Genomic DNA, 12,661 nt, shown 5'->3' on the forward strand with positions numbered 1-12,661 from the left:
CTAACTTACCTAAAACAGGGAATTTTTACTAGGATTAAATGTCAGGAATTGTGAAAAACTGAGTTTAAATGTATTTGGCTAAGGTGTATGTCAACTTCCGACTTCAACTGTATAAACCTACAAATATAAGCCCATGCTACGAGTCTTTTTCTCAACAGATGGACAAAGGCAACAACAATTGACATACCACAGAGACTTACAAGCCTTAGGAAGCAACACTTCATTTTGAAATGGATGAGACCAGGGCTCAGGAAAATGATCCTTACAGACCTGTGGAGATTTATTTTATTGCATATATTATTTTCTACATTTCACAAAAATATACTATTGTGCTTATTGGCATTTTTTTCTCTCTTCTTTACAAATAAATACATATTTCCACAACTGCATAGAAGTAAAACATTTTTTTATTTTTATAATTAAGGTAGTGGTAAAAACGTTTGAATAGAAAAACAAACTCATTGTGACTTGTCAAGTCTGTTGAATGAATGCACAGGTACAGCACAGGCACAAAAAATTATATATGGTTAATGCATAGGCTACATAAAGTTAGAAAGGCACCACAGCTTTCACAGAATGTCAGCATAAATATAATAATCACATTTAATCTTTCCGATAAAACACATTGGCATGATAACATCAGAGTACAAAAACTGTAATAAAAAAACAAAAATTGGGACATAAATCAGTGTTTTTCATATAAGTGTTTGAGTGTTGAAATACATATATATATATATACAAAAATGTAACTTTAGTATGAAATGTTGGAATGTTGACCTACTTTGGCTTATCACTGGTTCTTCAATCTATTTTCAGTCAAACTTCATGGGTTTTTTAAGCTGTGCATGCTTTCTTTGCACAAAGTAACATTCAATGAAAAATCTTCATCAATATCAGTTTATAAAAAAGCTACAATCGTCTTTCACAGTGCTACATTTGGTGGTTCTCTTATAAGATATCCCAAGCTATGTGCTATGAACCCTCCACTAGGTTTAACCCTGCTTTACTTATCACAATCGCACTTAGTAGGTATGCTTGGCTTCATGCTAGCTGTTTTCTAGGTTGGCTGCTAGTTACGCAGCTTGGCTTGGTTGGCTGTTTTTTTGGTTGAGGTAGTCATGGAAGACTGTTGTGATGGTTTGCAACCAGGGTACTGCATAGAGATGGGTGTTGATTGTCCTGTCAGTAAGGCATAGACTTAGAAACTATCTTTGCCTCTATGCCCATGTTAAAACACACTTCTGTGTGAGCCCTCTATCCAACTCTATAATGTAAGGCTTGTTGATGAATACATGTATGTAACCAGTGTGAATTCCTGATGGTGGGCACTATGTTTTACTGTTGAGGTGGTCGGAGATAGAGTGAGAGTGGGCACCGTTGACAGCAGGAGAGGCTCGGTGGTCCAGAGAAAGGCTATAGTCCAGGGTGCAGTCTGGAGAGGCCAGGCGTTTGTGTGGAGCTAAGGACCACAGGGACAAAGGGAGGAGTTACAACACTAAGCACAACCTATTAAGAGTCATGTTTTAGGGCTATTTAACGCAATGCTTCTTTCACAGAGTTTGTTTACATTACAGAGTCTGAGACATTACATTTAGCAGACGCTATTACAATCAGTGCAGTCAACTGAAGTAGGTAAAACAACCACATATCACAACCGTTGCCTTCTTCAAGAGGAGACAAGAGGTGAACATTGCGGCTGTGTACTCACATGTGGTGTCAGTAAGCATGGAGCTGGTGAGGAAAGTGCTAGGGCCTCTTATGGAGGAGGACAGAGCAGCTAATCGAATGCTCCGAGTTGTAGCGTCCAACTTGTCATCCTGGAAGAGGGTACAGTCTTGAGTACACACACACACACACACTGCAAACTGGCATAACATCCAACCTTATGTGAAATGTATTCTTGCAGTGCTCTTTAGACTTTGTCCTGGTTGAGCCAACAGGGCGAGCAGGGTTTTGTTCCAGTCCAACACTAGCACGATGGATTAAACTAAGCAACCAATCTTCAAGCTTTTGATTAGTTGATCAGGTGTTAAAATACTAGGCTGCAAAAAAGTTCTGCTCAGTGCTTATCCTGTGGGTCCCCAGGACCAGCGTTAAATGAGAACAGACACTATCAGCATTCTGTACTGAAACAGATTGCTGCTAACTGCAATCAAAGTGAAAGCTAAGTAGATGAAGACTTTTCTTCATTCTACTTTCTTTAAATAAACTCCTGGTGGGCGGCTTGCCATTAGGCACTAATGCAATCAGCACTTATGGATCAACACGGGAGTCGTTTGGCAACGCAGCAGAGTCGTCTGGCAGATTAATGCACTTTAAGAAGTGGCTACGATGTGGCTGCTGTGTGTGTGTCTACGATGTGGCTGCTGTGAGGGGGGAAGACACACACTGATGGCAATCTGCTGTCAACAATGCAATGATGCTTCTCTGTTGGCCGCGTGAGAAGATAAATACGATGATTAGGACTGATTGGAAGTTATTACCCTCTGTCTCACTCTGTCAATTGTGTTTGCCAACATTGGCTTGGAATATTCATACTAGATGCAAATGCCAGTTGTGGACAAACGATACACCAGTGAACTCAGCAGGTGTCATAGGCTGGATAGCTCTGGGAGTAAGAGTACAAAGTGCTCTTTGAACAGGCCAAGTATTGAAATGGCAAAGTGGCAAAGTCTCTACTTGGGTTTGTAGGTATCATAAAGCTGATATTTGATGTAGCATATACATAAAGTGCATTGTGGGTAATGTAGTCCAGTACCCTGCACTCCTGTATCTGTCGTTTGGACTCATCCAGCTGGTGCTGCAGGACTCCAACGATCTCTTTGTATTTGATGTAACGTTGTTCCACCAACTCCTTCTGCCGCTGTGACTCCTATATAAACAACATGGAAACAGTCACTCACTACACAAACCAGGCACAAAATGGAACTCATCACAAAATCGGTTTGAAGTTGAAGTTGCACAGATCTAGGATCAGGTTCGATAGACACCTAGGTTGGTGTCTTTTTTTAGAATCAAGTCACTAAGATTAAGAAGAGATCAAACACATAGAAAGACCCAGGCCGCAGGTCTCCCCTATAGACATATGGGTCGTTCCACCAATTAGATGCCTTTTTAGTGTAACTTGGTGATAATAAGGTGTATTTCACCTTATTTTAACATTCTGTCATAAACAGATGTTCAACTTAATAAAAAACACCTTTTCCCATCTCAAGAGGTTCAATAAAAGAATGACTATAGTAAGTACCTAATAAGTCCCAAATAAAGCTAAAGGGTTGACCGTAACAGGGTTGATGACTTCATCTTAAGTCAGCCATGGAAGCTTGTTGTGTGCAACAGGGAGGGGCAATTGAATGCAAGCTTCACCAAAAAATGTCAATTGGTAAAAAAATTATAGCCAGTCTATCTATGGGTAACAGGGTTGACGTGTTATGCTCGACCCGCTGAGTTTTCCACCACAAAACACGAGAAAAAGGCCAAAAAGAGTAGAACGAGCTCACCTGCTTTTACACTATGATTTCACTAGTAGGTGTTAAATGTCTCTTTTGAAAAAAATACTTAAAAAGGAATAGTTTTACCATATTAAAACGAGAGTTCTGTTCATGTAACAGTGTTGACCTTAAAGGGATATTTCGGGATTTTGTCAATGAAGCCCTTGATCTATTTCCCCAGTGTCAGATGAACTCATGGATACCATTTTTATGTCTCTGTGTCCAGTATGAAGGAAAATGGTATCCACAAGTTCATCTGACTCTGGGTAAGTAGATAAAGGGCTTCAAAATCCTGAAGTATCCCGTTAAAATGAAGGACAGATGTTTTATTTACCTTAAAATGTATCACAATAGAAATAATAATCTTCAGAAATGACTTTGTCAAAGCAACAAAATAATTAGGGCATTACAATGATGGTGAAAGCTTTGGAGAAAAGTTGGGGTTAAGTGGGTTAAAATCTTCCTAGAAGTCACAGAGGATGCACAGAGGGACATGTCAAAATGCTGAATTTAGTCACTTTAGCAAGTCTTTTTTCATATGAAATATCAGATTTATGGAATTTTCCATGTGGTCTATATTAAAGGGCACTTAGTTTAATATAACAAGCTTTTAAAATTCAATATTTGTGCACAATTTCTACTTAGAATATCAAAGGGATGCAAAAGGCCCTCATTTCGTGGAATGACCCATATATTCAGTACATCCCAGGTCTCCCCAGTGAGCCTCACCTCCAGGTCTTTGAAGTTGTCCAGCAGACACAGCTTCTCAGGGACTGACTCCAGGTGATCTACCGCCAGCCTGGTGCTCTGAATAGATAAAGGAATACAGGGAGGTTAATATACTGCACATTAGCTTTACCCACAATACAACACAGCAAGGTGCTATTTCCAACTACTATTCATGTCAATTCAAAAGGCTTTATTGTACTGTCACGCAATGTACTAAAGCTCTGACAAAGGCAGTAGGCTGCTATAAGTGAGCTTAAATGAACTAGTGATACTAGGAAAGTGCAGTGTGCTGTTATTTCTTTTCTACACAATACATGTACAGTTCCTTCAGAAAGTATTCACACCCCTTGACTTTTTCCACATTTTGTTGTGTTACAGCCTGAATTTAAAATGGATTAAATTGCGATCTTTTGTCACTGGACTACACCTAATACCCCATAATGTCAAAGTGGAATTATGTTTTTTAGATATTTTTACAAATTAATTACATATGAAAAGCTGAAATGTCTCGAGTCAATAAGTATTTCACCCAGATTTACAATCTGTAGAAACAATGAGAATGGAAGGATTCAGAACTTTTGTGAAACATCACAGTACAGTTGAAAAAGATATGGCAAATAGAAATCCAATATGGATGGTGTTAAGTGATAGATGGGAGGTGTTGAATGGAGCTGAAGGATGGGACTAATTACAACTAACAACAACTAACAACAAGATAACTAATGTAAAGCATACTGTGTCCATAATAAGTATATAGGTTATAGGTTGAGAGCTTTTGTGAAAGAGCACAGTTAGAAAGATATGGCATATAGAAGCAAACCAGATGGACATCATGAAAATGATCGGAGAGGTTGAGGGTAGAGGAAGTGCAGGAGTAAAAACAAACAAAATATAATTCTTGTAAAATTGACTGTGTCCATAAAATGTATATAGTATGTATAAGCTGGAAGTAGAGGCCTAAGCATTGTTGTTCACTAGTTTACTCCAATTAGGGAAGGGGTGGTGGGGTTGGAAAGTAATAAAGGGAAATATATTTTTTTAAAGGATATGTACACTACCGTTCAAAAGTTTGGGGTCACTTAGAAATGTTCTTGTTTCGAAAGAAAAGCAATTGTTTTGTCCATTAAAATAACATCAACTTGATCAGAAATACAGTGTAGACATTGTTAATGTTGTAAATGGCTATTGTAGCTGGAAACGGCTGATTTTAAATGGAATATCTACAGTGAAGGAAAAAAGTATTTGATCCCCTGCTGATGTTGTACGTTTGCGCACTGACAAAGACATGATTAGTCTATAATTTTAATGGTAAGTTTATTTGAACAGTGAGAGACAGAATAACAACATCCTGTCAAAAATGTTATAAATTGATTTGCATTTTAATGAGGGAAATAAGTATTTGACCCCTCTGCAAAACATGACTTAGTACTTGGTGGCAAAACCCTTGTTGGCAATCACAGAGGTCAGACGTTTCTTGTAGGTGGCCACCTGGTTTGCACACATCTCAGGAGGGATTTTGTCCCACTCCTCTTTGCAGATCTTCTCCAAGTCATTAAGGTTTCGAGGCTGACGTTTAGCAACTCGAACCTTCAGCTCCCTCCACAGATTTTCTATGGGATTAAGGTCTGGAGACTGGCTAGGCCACTCCAGGACCTTAATGTGCTTCTTCTTGAGCCACTCCTTTGTTGCCTTGGCCGTGTGTTTTGGGTCATTGTCATGCTGGAATACCCATCCACGACCCATTTTCAATGCCCTGGCTGAGGGAAGGAGGTTCTCACCCAAGATTTGACAGTACATGGCCCCTTCCATCGTCCCTTTGATGCGGTGAAGTTGTCCTGTCCCCTTAGCAGAAAAACACCCCCAAAGCATAATGTTTCCACCTCCATGTCTGGAGACTGGCTAGGCCACTCCAGGACCTTAATGTGCTTCTTCTTGAGCCACTCCTTTGTTGCCTTGGCCGTGTGTTTTGGGTCATTGTCATGCTGGAATACCCATCCACGACCCATTTTCAATGCCCTGGCTGAGGGAAGGAGGTTCTCACCCAAGATTTGACAGTACATGGCCCCTTCCATCGTCCCTTTGATGCGGTGAAGTTGTCCTGTCCCCTTAGCAGAAAAACACCCCCAAAGCATAATGTTTCCACCTCCATGTTTGACGGTGGGGATGGTGTTCTTGGGGTCATAGGCAGTATTCCTCCTCCTCCAAACACGGCGAGTTGATGCCAAAGAGCTCCATTTTGGTCTCATCTGACCACAACACTTTCACCCAGTTCTCCTCTGAATCATTCAGATGTTCATTGGCAAACTTCAGACGGGCATGTATATATGCTTTCTTGAGCAGGGGGACCTTGCGGGCGCTGCAGGATTTCAGTCCTTCACGGACGGCGTAGTGTGTTACCAATTGTTTTCTTGGTGACTATGGTCCCAGCTGCCTTGAGATCATTGACAAGATCCTCCCGTGTAGTTCTGGGCTGATTCCTCACCGTTCTCATGATCATTGCAACTCCACGAGGTAAGATCTTGCATGGAGCCCCAGGCCGAGGGAGATTGACAGTTATTTTGTGTTTCTTCCATTTGCGAATAATCGCACCAACTGTTGTCACCTTCTCACCAAGCTGCTTGGCGATGGTCTTGTAGCCAATCCAGCCTTGTGTAGGTCTACAATCTTGTCCCTGACATCCTTGGAGAGCTCTTTGGTCTTGGCCATGGTGGAGAGTTTGGAATCTGATTGATTGATTGCTTCTGTGGACAGGTGTCTTTTATACAGGTAACAAACTGAGATTAGGAGCACTCCCTTTAAGAGTGTGCTCCTAATCTCAGCTCGTTACCTGTATAAAAGACACATGGGAGCCAGAAATCTTTCTGATTGAGAGGGGGTCAAGTACTTATTTCCCTCATTAAAATGCAAATAAATTTATAACATTTTTGACATGCGTTTTTCTGGAAATTGTTTTTGTTATTCTGTCTCTCACTGTTCAAATAAACCTACCATTAAAATTATAGACTGATCATTTCTTTGTCAGTGGGCAAACGTACAAAATCAGCAGGGGATCAAATACTTTTTTCCCTCACTGTACATAGGCGTACAGAGGCTCATTATCAGCAACCATCAGTCCTGTGTTCCAATGGCACGTTGTGTTTGCTAATCCAAGTTTATCATTTTAAAAGGCTAATTGATCATTAGAAAACCCGTTTGCAATGATGTTAGCACAGCTGAAAACTGTTGTGTTGATTAAAGGAGCAATAAAACTGTACTTCTTGAGACTAGTTGAGTATCTGGAGCATCAGCAATTGTGGGTTCGATTACAGGCTCAAAATGGCCAGAAACAAATAACTTTCTTCTGAAACTCGTCAGTCTATTCTTGTTCTGAGAAATGAAGGCTATTCCATGCGAGAAATTGGCAAGAAACTGAAGATCTCGTGCAACGCTGTGTAGTACTCCCTTCACAGAACAGCGCAAACTGGCTCTAACCAGAATAGAAAGAGGAGTGGGAGACCCCGGTGCACAACTGAGCAAGAGGACAAATACATTAGTGTCTAGTTTGAGAAACAGACGCCTCACAGGTCCTCAACTGGCAGCTTCATTAAATAGTACCCGCAAAACACCAGTCTCAACGTCAACAGTGAAGAGGCGACTCCGGGATGCTGACCTTCTAGGCAGAGTTGCAAAGAAAAAGCCATATCTCAGACTGGCCAATAAAAAGAAAAGATTAAGATGGGCAAAAGAACACAGACACTGGACAGAGGAATATTGGAAAAAAGTGTTATGGACAGACGAATTGAAGTTTGAGGTGTTCGGATCACAAAGAACAACATTTGTGAGACGCAGACCAAATGAAAAGATGCTGGAGGAGTGCTTGATGCAATTTGTCAAGCATGGTGGAGGCAATGTGATGGTCTGGGGGTGCTTTGGTGGTGGTGATGTGGGAGATTTGTACAGGGTAAAAGGGATCTTGAAGAAGGAAGGCTATCACTCCATATCACTCTCCAGAGATGTTTGATCGGATTCAAGACTGGGCTCTGGCCACTCAAGGACATTCAGAGACTTGTCCCGAAGCCACTCCTGCGTTATCTTGGCTGTGTGCTTAGGGTTGTTGTCCTGTTGGAAGGTGAACATTCGCCACAGTCTGAGGTCCTGAGCGCTCTGGAGCAGGTTTTCATCAAGGATCTCTCTGTACTTTGTACTTTGTGCTCTGATCATCTTTCCCTCGATCCTGACTAGTCTCCCAGTCCCCGCTGCTGAAAAACATCCCCACAGCATGATGCTGCCACCACCATGCTTCACCGTAGGGATGGTGCCAAGTTTCCTCCAGACGTGACGCTTGGCATTCAGGCCAAAGAGTTCAATCTTGGTTTCATCAGACCAGAGAATCTTGTTTCTCATGGTCAGTCCTTTAGGTGCCTTTTGGCAAACTCCAAGCGGGCTGTCATGTGCCTTTTACTGAGGAGTGGCTTCCGTCTGGCCACTATTATAAAGGCCTGATTGGTGGAGTGCTGCAGAGATGGTTGTCTTACTGAAAGGTTCTCCCATCTCCACAGAGGAACTCTGGAGCTCTGTTAGAGTGCCCATCGGGTTCTTGGTCACCTCCCTCACCAAGGCCCTTCTCCCCCGATTGCTCAGTTTGGCCGGGTGGCCAGCTCTAGGAGGAGTCTTTGTGGTTCCAAACTTCTTCCATTTAAGAATGATGGAGGCCACTGTGTTCTTGGGGACCTTCAATGCTGCAGAAAGGTTTTGGTACCCTTCCCCAGATCTGTGCCTCGACACAGTCCTGTCTCGGAGCTCTACGGACAATTCAACTGTGGGACCTTATATAGACAGGTGTGTGCCTTTCCAAATCATGTCCAATCAATTGAATGTACCACAGGTGGACTCCAATCAAGTTGTAGAAACATCTCAAGGATGATCAATAGAAACAGGATGCACCTGAGCTCAATTTTGAGTCTCATAGCAAAGGGTCTGAATACTTATGTAAATAAGGTATATATATATATTTTTTTTGTATACATTTGCAAACATTTCTAAAAACCTGTTTTCGGTTTGTCATAATGGGATAGTGTGTAGATTGATGAGGACATCTTTAAATACATTTTAGAATAAGGCTGTAACGTAACAAAATGTGGAAAAGGGGAAGGGGTCTCAATATTTCCGAATGCACTGTACATACACACACAGGTCGATACCCTGTGCCACCATGTTGTAGCAGTAAGCAGGAATGATCTGAATGGATGGGCTTCGCAGGGTTTTTATTAAAGCTAATTGAAGTCGAGGCCGCTGGCCGCGACACATAATTGTGATGGATAGAGAGAGAATACAGATCGCTTCATAGCTTCACTGCCCATAAATACTCTTAGGTCAATACGGCCTTTCGATATCCCTAACGAATGTGTCTGTCTGTTTGGGCTGACATGACGTGGAGCGGGTGATAACGGATGTTTGAGTGGGGTGTTTACATTCTCCTGCCAGGGGTCAATGTTTGTTGTTGAGTCAGTGGACCCTTGTCAGTGTCTAATGATCCTTACATATACCTGATCATGTTACCTTTATGGTGATTGAATGATGCTCAGCACTTCTATAAAAACAATCACTAACAATTAACCATTTTCAAGTTAGGCATCAAAGTTTACAAACAAACCTTCTCTAGTTTGAGTCCATCAAGCTATCAAGAGGGAAGCCATATATCTGTTAATAAGTTTTGTTTGCTATATTAAAAGGAAACACACTCAGTAGAATGGCCTTACTGAAGAGCTCAGTGACTTTCAACGTGGCACCGTCATAGGATGCCACCTTTCCAACAAGTCAGTTAGTCAAATTTCTGCCCTGCTAGAGCTGCCCCGGTCAACTGTAAGTGCTGTTATTGTGAAGTGGAAACGTCTAGGAGCAACAACGGCTCAGCTGCTAAGTGGTAGGCCACACAAGCTCACAGGACGGGACTGCCGAGTGCTGAAGCATGTAAAAAGCCAGCCGCACACAAGCCTAAGATCACCATGCGCAATGCCAAGCATCGGCTGGAGTGGTGTAAAGCGTGCCGCTATTGGACTCTGGAGCAGTGGAAACGTGTTCTCTGGAGTGATGAATCACAATTCACCATCTGGTAGTCCAACGGACGAATCTGCGTTTGGCGGATGCCAGGAGAACGCTACCTGCCCCAATGCATAGTGCCAACTGTAATGTTTGGGGCTGTTTTTCATGGTTTCAGGCTAGGCCCCTTAGTTCTAGTGAAGGAAAATCTTAACACTACAGCATACAATTACATTCTAGACGATTCTGTGCTTCCAACTTTGTGGCAACAGTTTGGGGAAGGTCCTTTCCTGTTTCAGCATGACCATGCCCCCATGCATAAAGCGAGATCCATACAGAAATGGTTTGTCGAGATCGGTGTGGAAGAACTTGACTGGCCTGCACAGAGCCCTGACCTCAACCCCATCGAACACCTTTGGGATGGCTTGGAACGCCGACTACAAGCCAGGCCTAATCGCTCAACATCAGTGCCCGACCTCAAAAATGCTCGTGGCTGAATGGAAGCAAGTCCCTGCAGCAATGTTCCAACATCTAGTGGAAAGCCTTCCCAGAAGAGTGGAGGCTGTTATAGGAGCAAAAGGGGGACCAACTCCATATTAATGCCCATGATTTTGGAATGAGATGTTCGACGAGCTGCTGTCCACATACTTTTGGTCATGTAGTGTATAAACAGTCAAATCTCACCATCTCCAGATCCAAGATACGATCCTGTGAAGACACAAGAACTACAGTTACTTATTGTTTAATGACCAAGAGACGTGTATGAGCGACTGAAAGAATGTCAAATCTTAAACCACTAAACAGTGAGTGAGTCAGCACGGCATGTGTATTGCCAATAAACAAGCAACAGGGGATGGAACAGAAGAAGCTGTTGAGAACACGCTCGTCTCTCTCCTCCCTCTCATCTGACTCCTGAGTGATGTTGGGTCTCTAATGATGCATAAGTGATGCGATGCGTCTTATCGGCCTGTCACTCATCCATCCCCACACCTGCTAGATTCCCTCCCTCTCTCCCCCTCCTCCCCTCTTCCCTCCGTCCTGTGACTGCGCTGGCTGTTGGGTAGCAGCAGTGTGTGGCTGAACTCGACTCCTCATTCTTCTTAATTAAAGGCCTGGCTGGGTCTGAGGGGACTGATTAATTATAGCAGGTGCACACGTACAGACACAGATGGGCCCCAGTACACACACACACACACACACACACACACACACACACACACACGCCTACACACACCGCTTTGAGGAGAAAATGGAAAACAGACTGTGTGACTGGACAGGACTGCCATGGGGTTTCGGAGGTTATAGCTGGATTGGGGATGGTGTGTAGTGATGTTTAATATTAGAGAGTGAGGGGGTGGTACTAATACTATAACAGGGTACTCTGTCTGAGGGTGAGTCTGTGTGTTGGATCCCTGGACAGCAGGCTGCATTGTTCAGACAGAGGAGCAAGGCCTAACATGAGTTTCTGGCTCACCTGAAGACTTCTCATCTCATCTTCCTTCCTCCGAGTCTTCTCCAAGAGCTCTTTAATGAGACAAACACATGAATAATTACCATCTAATATAATATCCACATAGACAGAGGCATTTGGGACCCACAGTCTTAACACCTTGACTAGCCATGCTATCAGTAGCTATGAAACAACCTTGCTGTCAAGTCTCAACACCTCCCTAAACTTGGTAAAATCAAATAGATTGCTGTGATTGCTGCTCATTGGTCTCCCACTCCCTCAGTGCTGTCTAGCTGAGCTGAGAAGGCTGGCTGGGCGAGAAGGAGAGGAGGCTGCTCCCAGCTCACACATTCAATATTCAATCACTAGGCATTGGATGACTGCTTTCTATCCTTGTCCCTCAGTCCCTGCCGCACCACCCACTTCTGTCACTCACACTCACACACAGGCGCACACATACACACCACCCCGTGCCCACCCAGCCGGGACCCCATGCCGCCACCTCAGGAATACCCAAGCAGCCACTGAGCCATTTGCCAATCTCCAGATGGCGCCAGCGAGACTCTGGCAGTCTAAATGGGTCTAAAGACGACGGGCCATGACGTGAGAGAGAAAGTCACAGACTGCCAAAGTGCCTCCTCTCCTCGCTCAGTCAGTATCTCTGTTTAATCTAAATCTGTGGAAGTCAGTTACTGAGGCAAGACCTGTAATCCAACAGCTATCTACCACAGACAGTTTTTTAGTAAAGAGGGAGGCGTTAAAAGTTCAACCTTATGCAAGTGAAAAAGTTCCTCTGAAATGTACCACAGTAGTGTTTTAGAAAGAAGGCAAAAGTTAAAGGTCCAATGCAGCCATTTTTATCTCAATATCAACTGTGATTGTTTTCAATTAAAATGTTAAAAAATAAACAAAAAAAGCTTCTTAGCAAAGAGCAATTTCTGAAGGAATAATTTTACTAGGACTGTCTGGGAGT

The 12,661-nt window shown here is 42.9% G+C and overlaps 1 protein-coding gene across 1 annotated transcript in view; it reads right to left on the reverse strand.

Annotated features, from left to right (window-relative positions):
• Window positions 1-311: 311 nt before the first annotated feature.
• Window positions 312-12,661, reverse strand: part of cep128 (centrosomal protein 128) — a 28,735-nt gene continuing 16,385 nt past the window's right edge. Inside the window, exons 20-25 of the mRNA XM_084150911.1 lie at window positions 11,713-11,762; window positions 10,923-10,946; window positions 4,221-4,298; window positions 2,759-2,872; window positions 1,709-1,817; window positions 312-1,459 (exon numbers count right to left, since the gene is read on the reverse strand). Coding sequence (XP_084007037.1) covers window positions 1,329-1,459; window positions 1,709-1,817; window positions 2,759-2,872; window positions 4,221-4,298; window positions 10,923-10,946; window positions 11,713-11,762 — 506 coding nt within the window. The 3' untranslated portion in view covers window positions 312-1,328. The remainder of the gene's footprint in view (window positions 1,460-1,708; window positions 1,818-2,758; window positions 2,873-4,220; window positions 4,299-10,922; window positions 10,947-11,712; window positions 11,763-12,661) is intronic.

This window comes from Coregonus lavaretus, assembly GCF_964263955.1.
Source record: "Coregonus lavaretus genome assembly, chromosome: 33".
NCBI lineage: Eukaryota > Metazoa > Chordata > Actinopteri > Salmoniformes > Salmonidae > Coregonus > Coregonus lavaretus.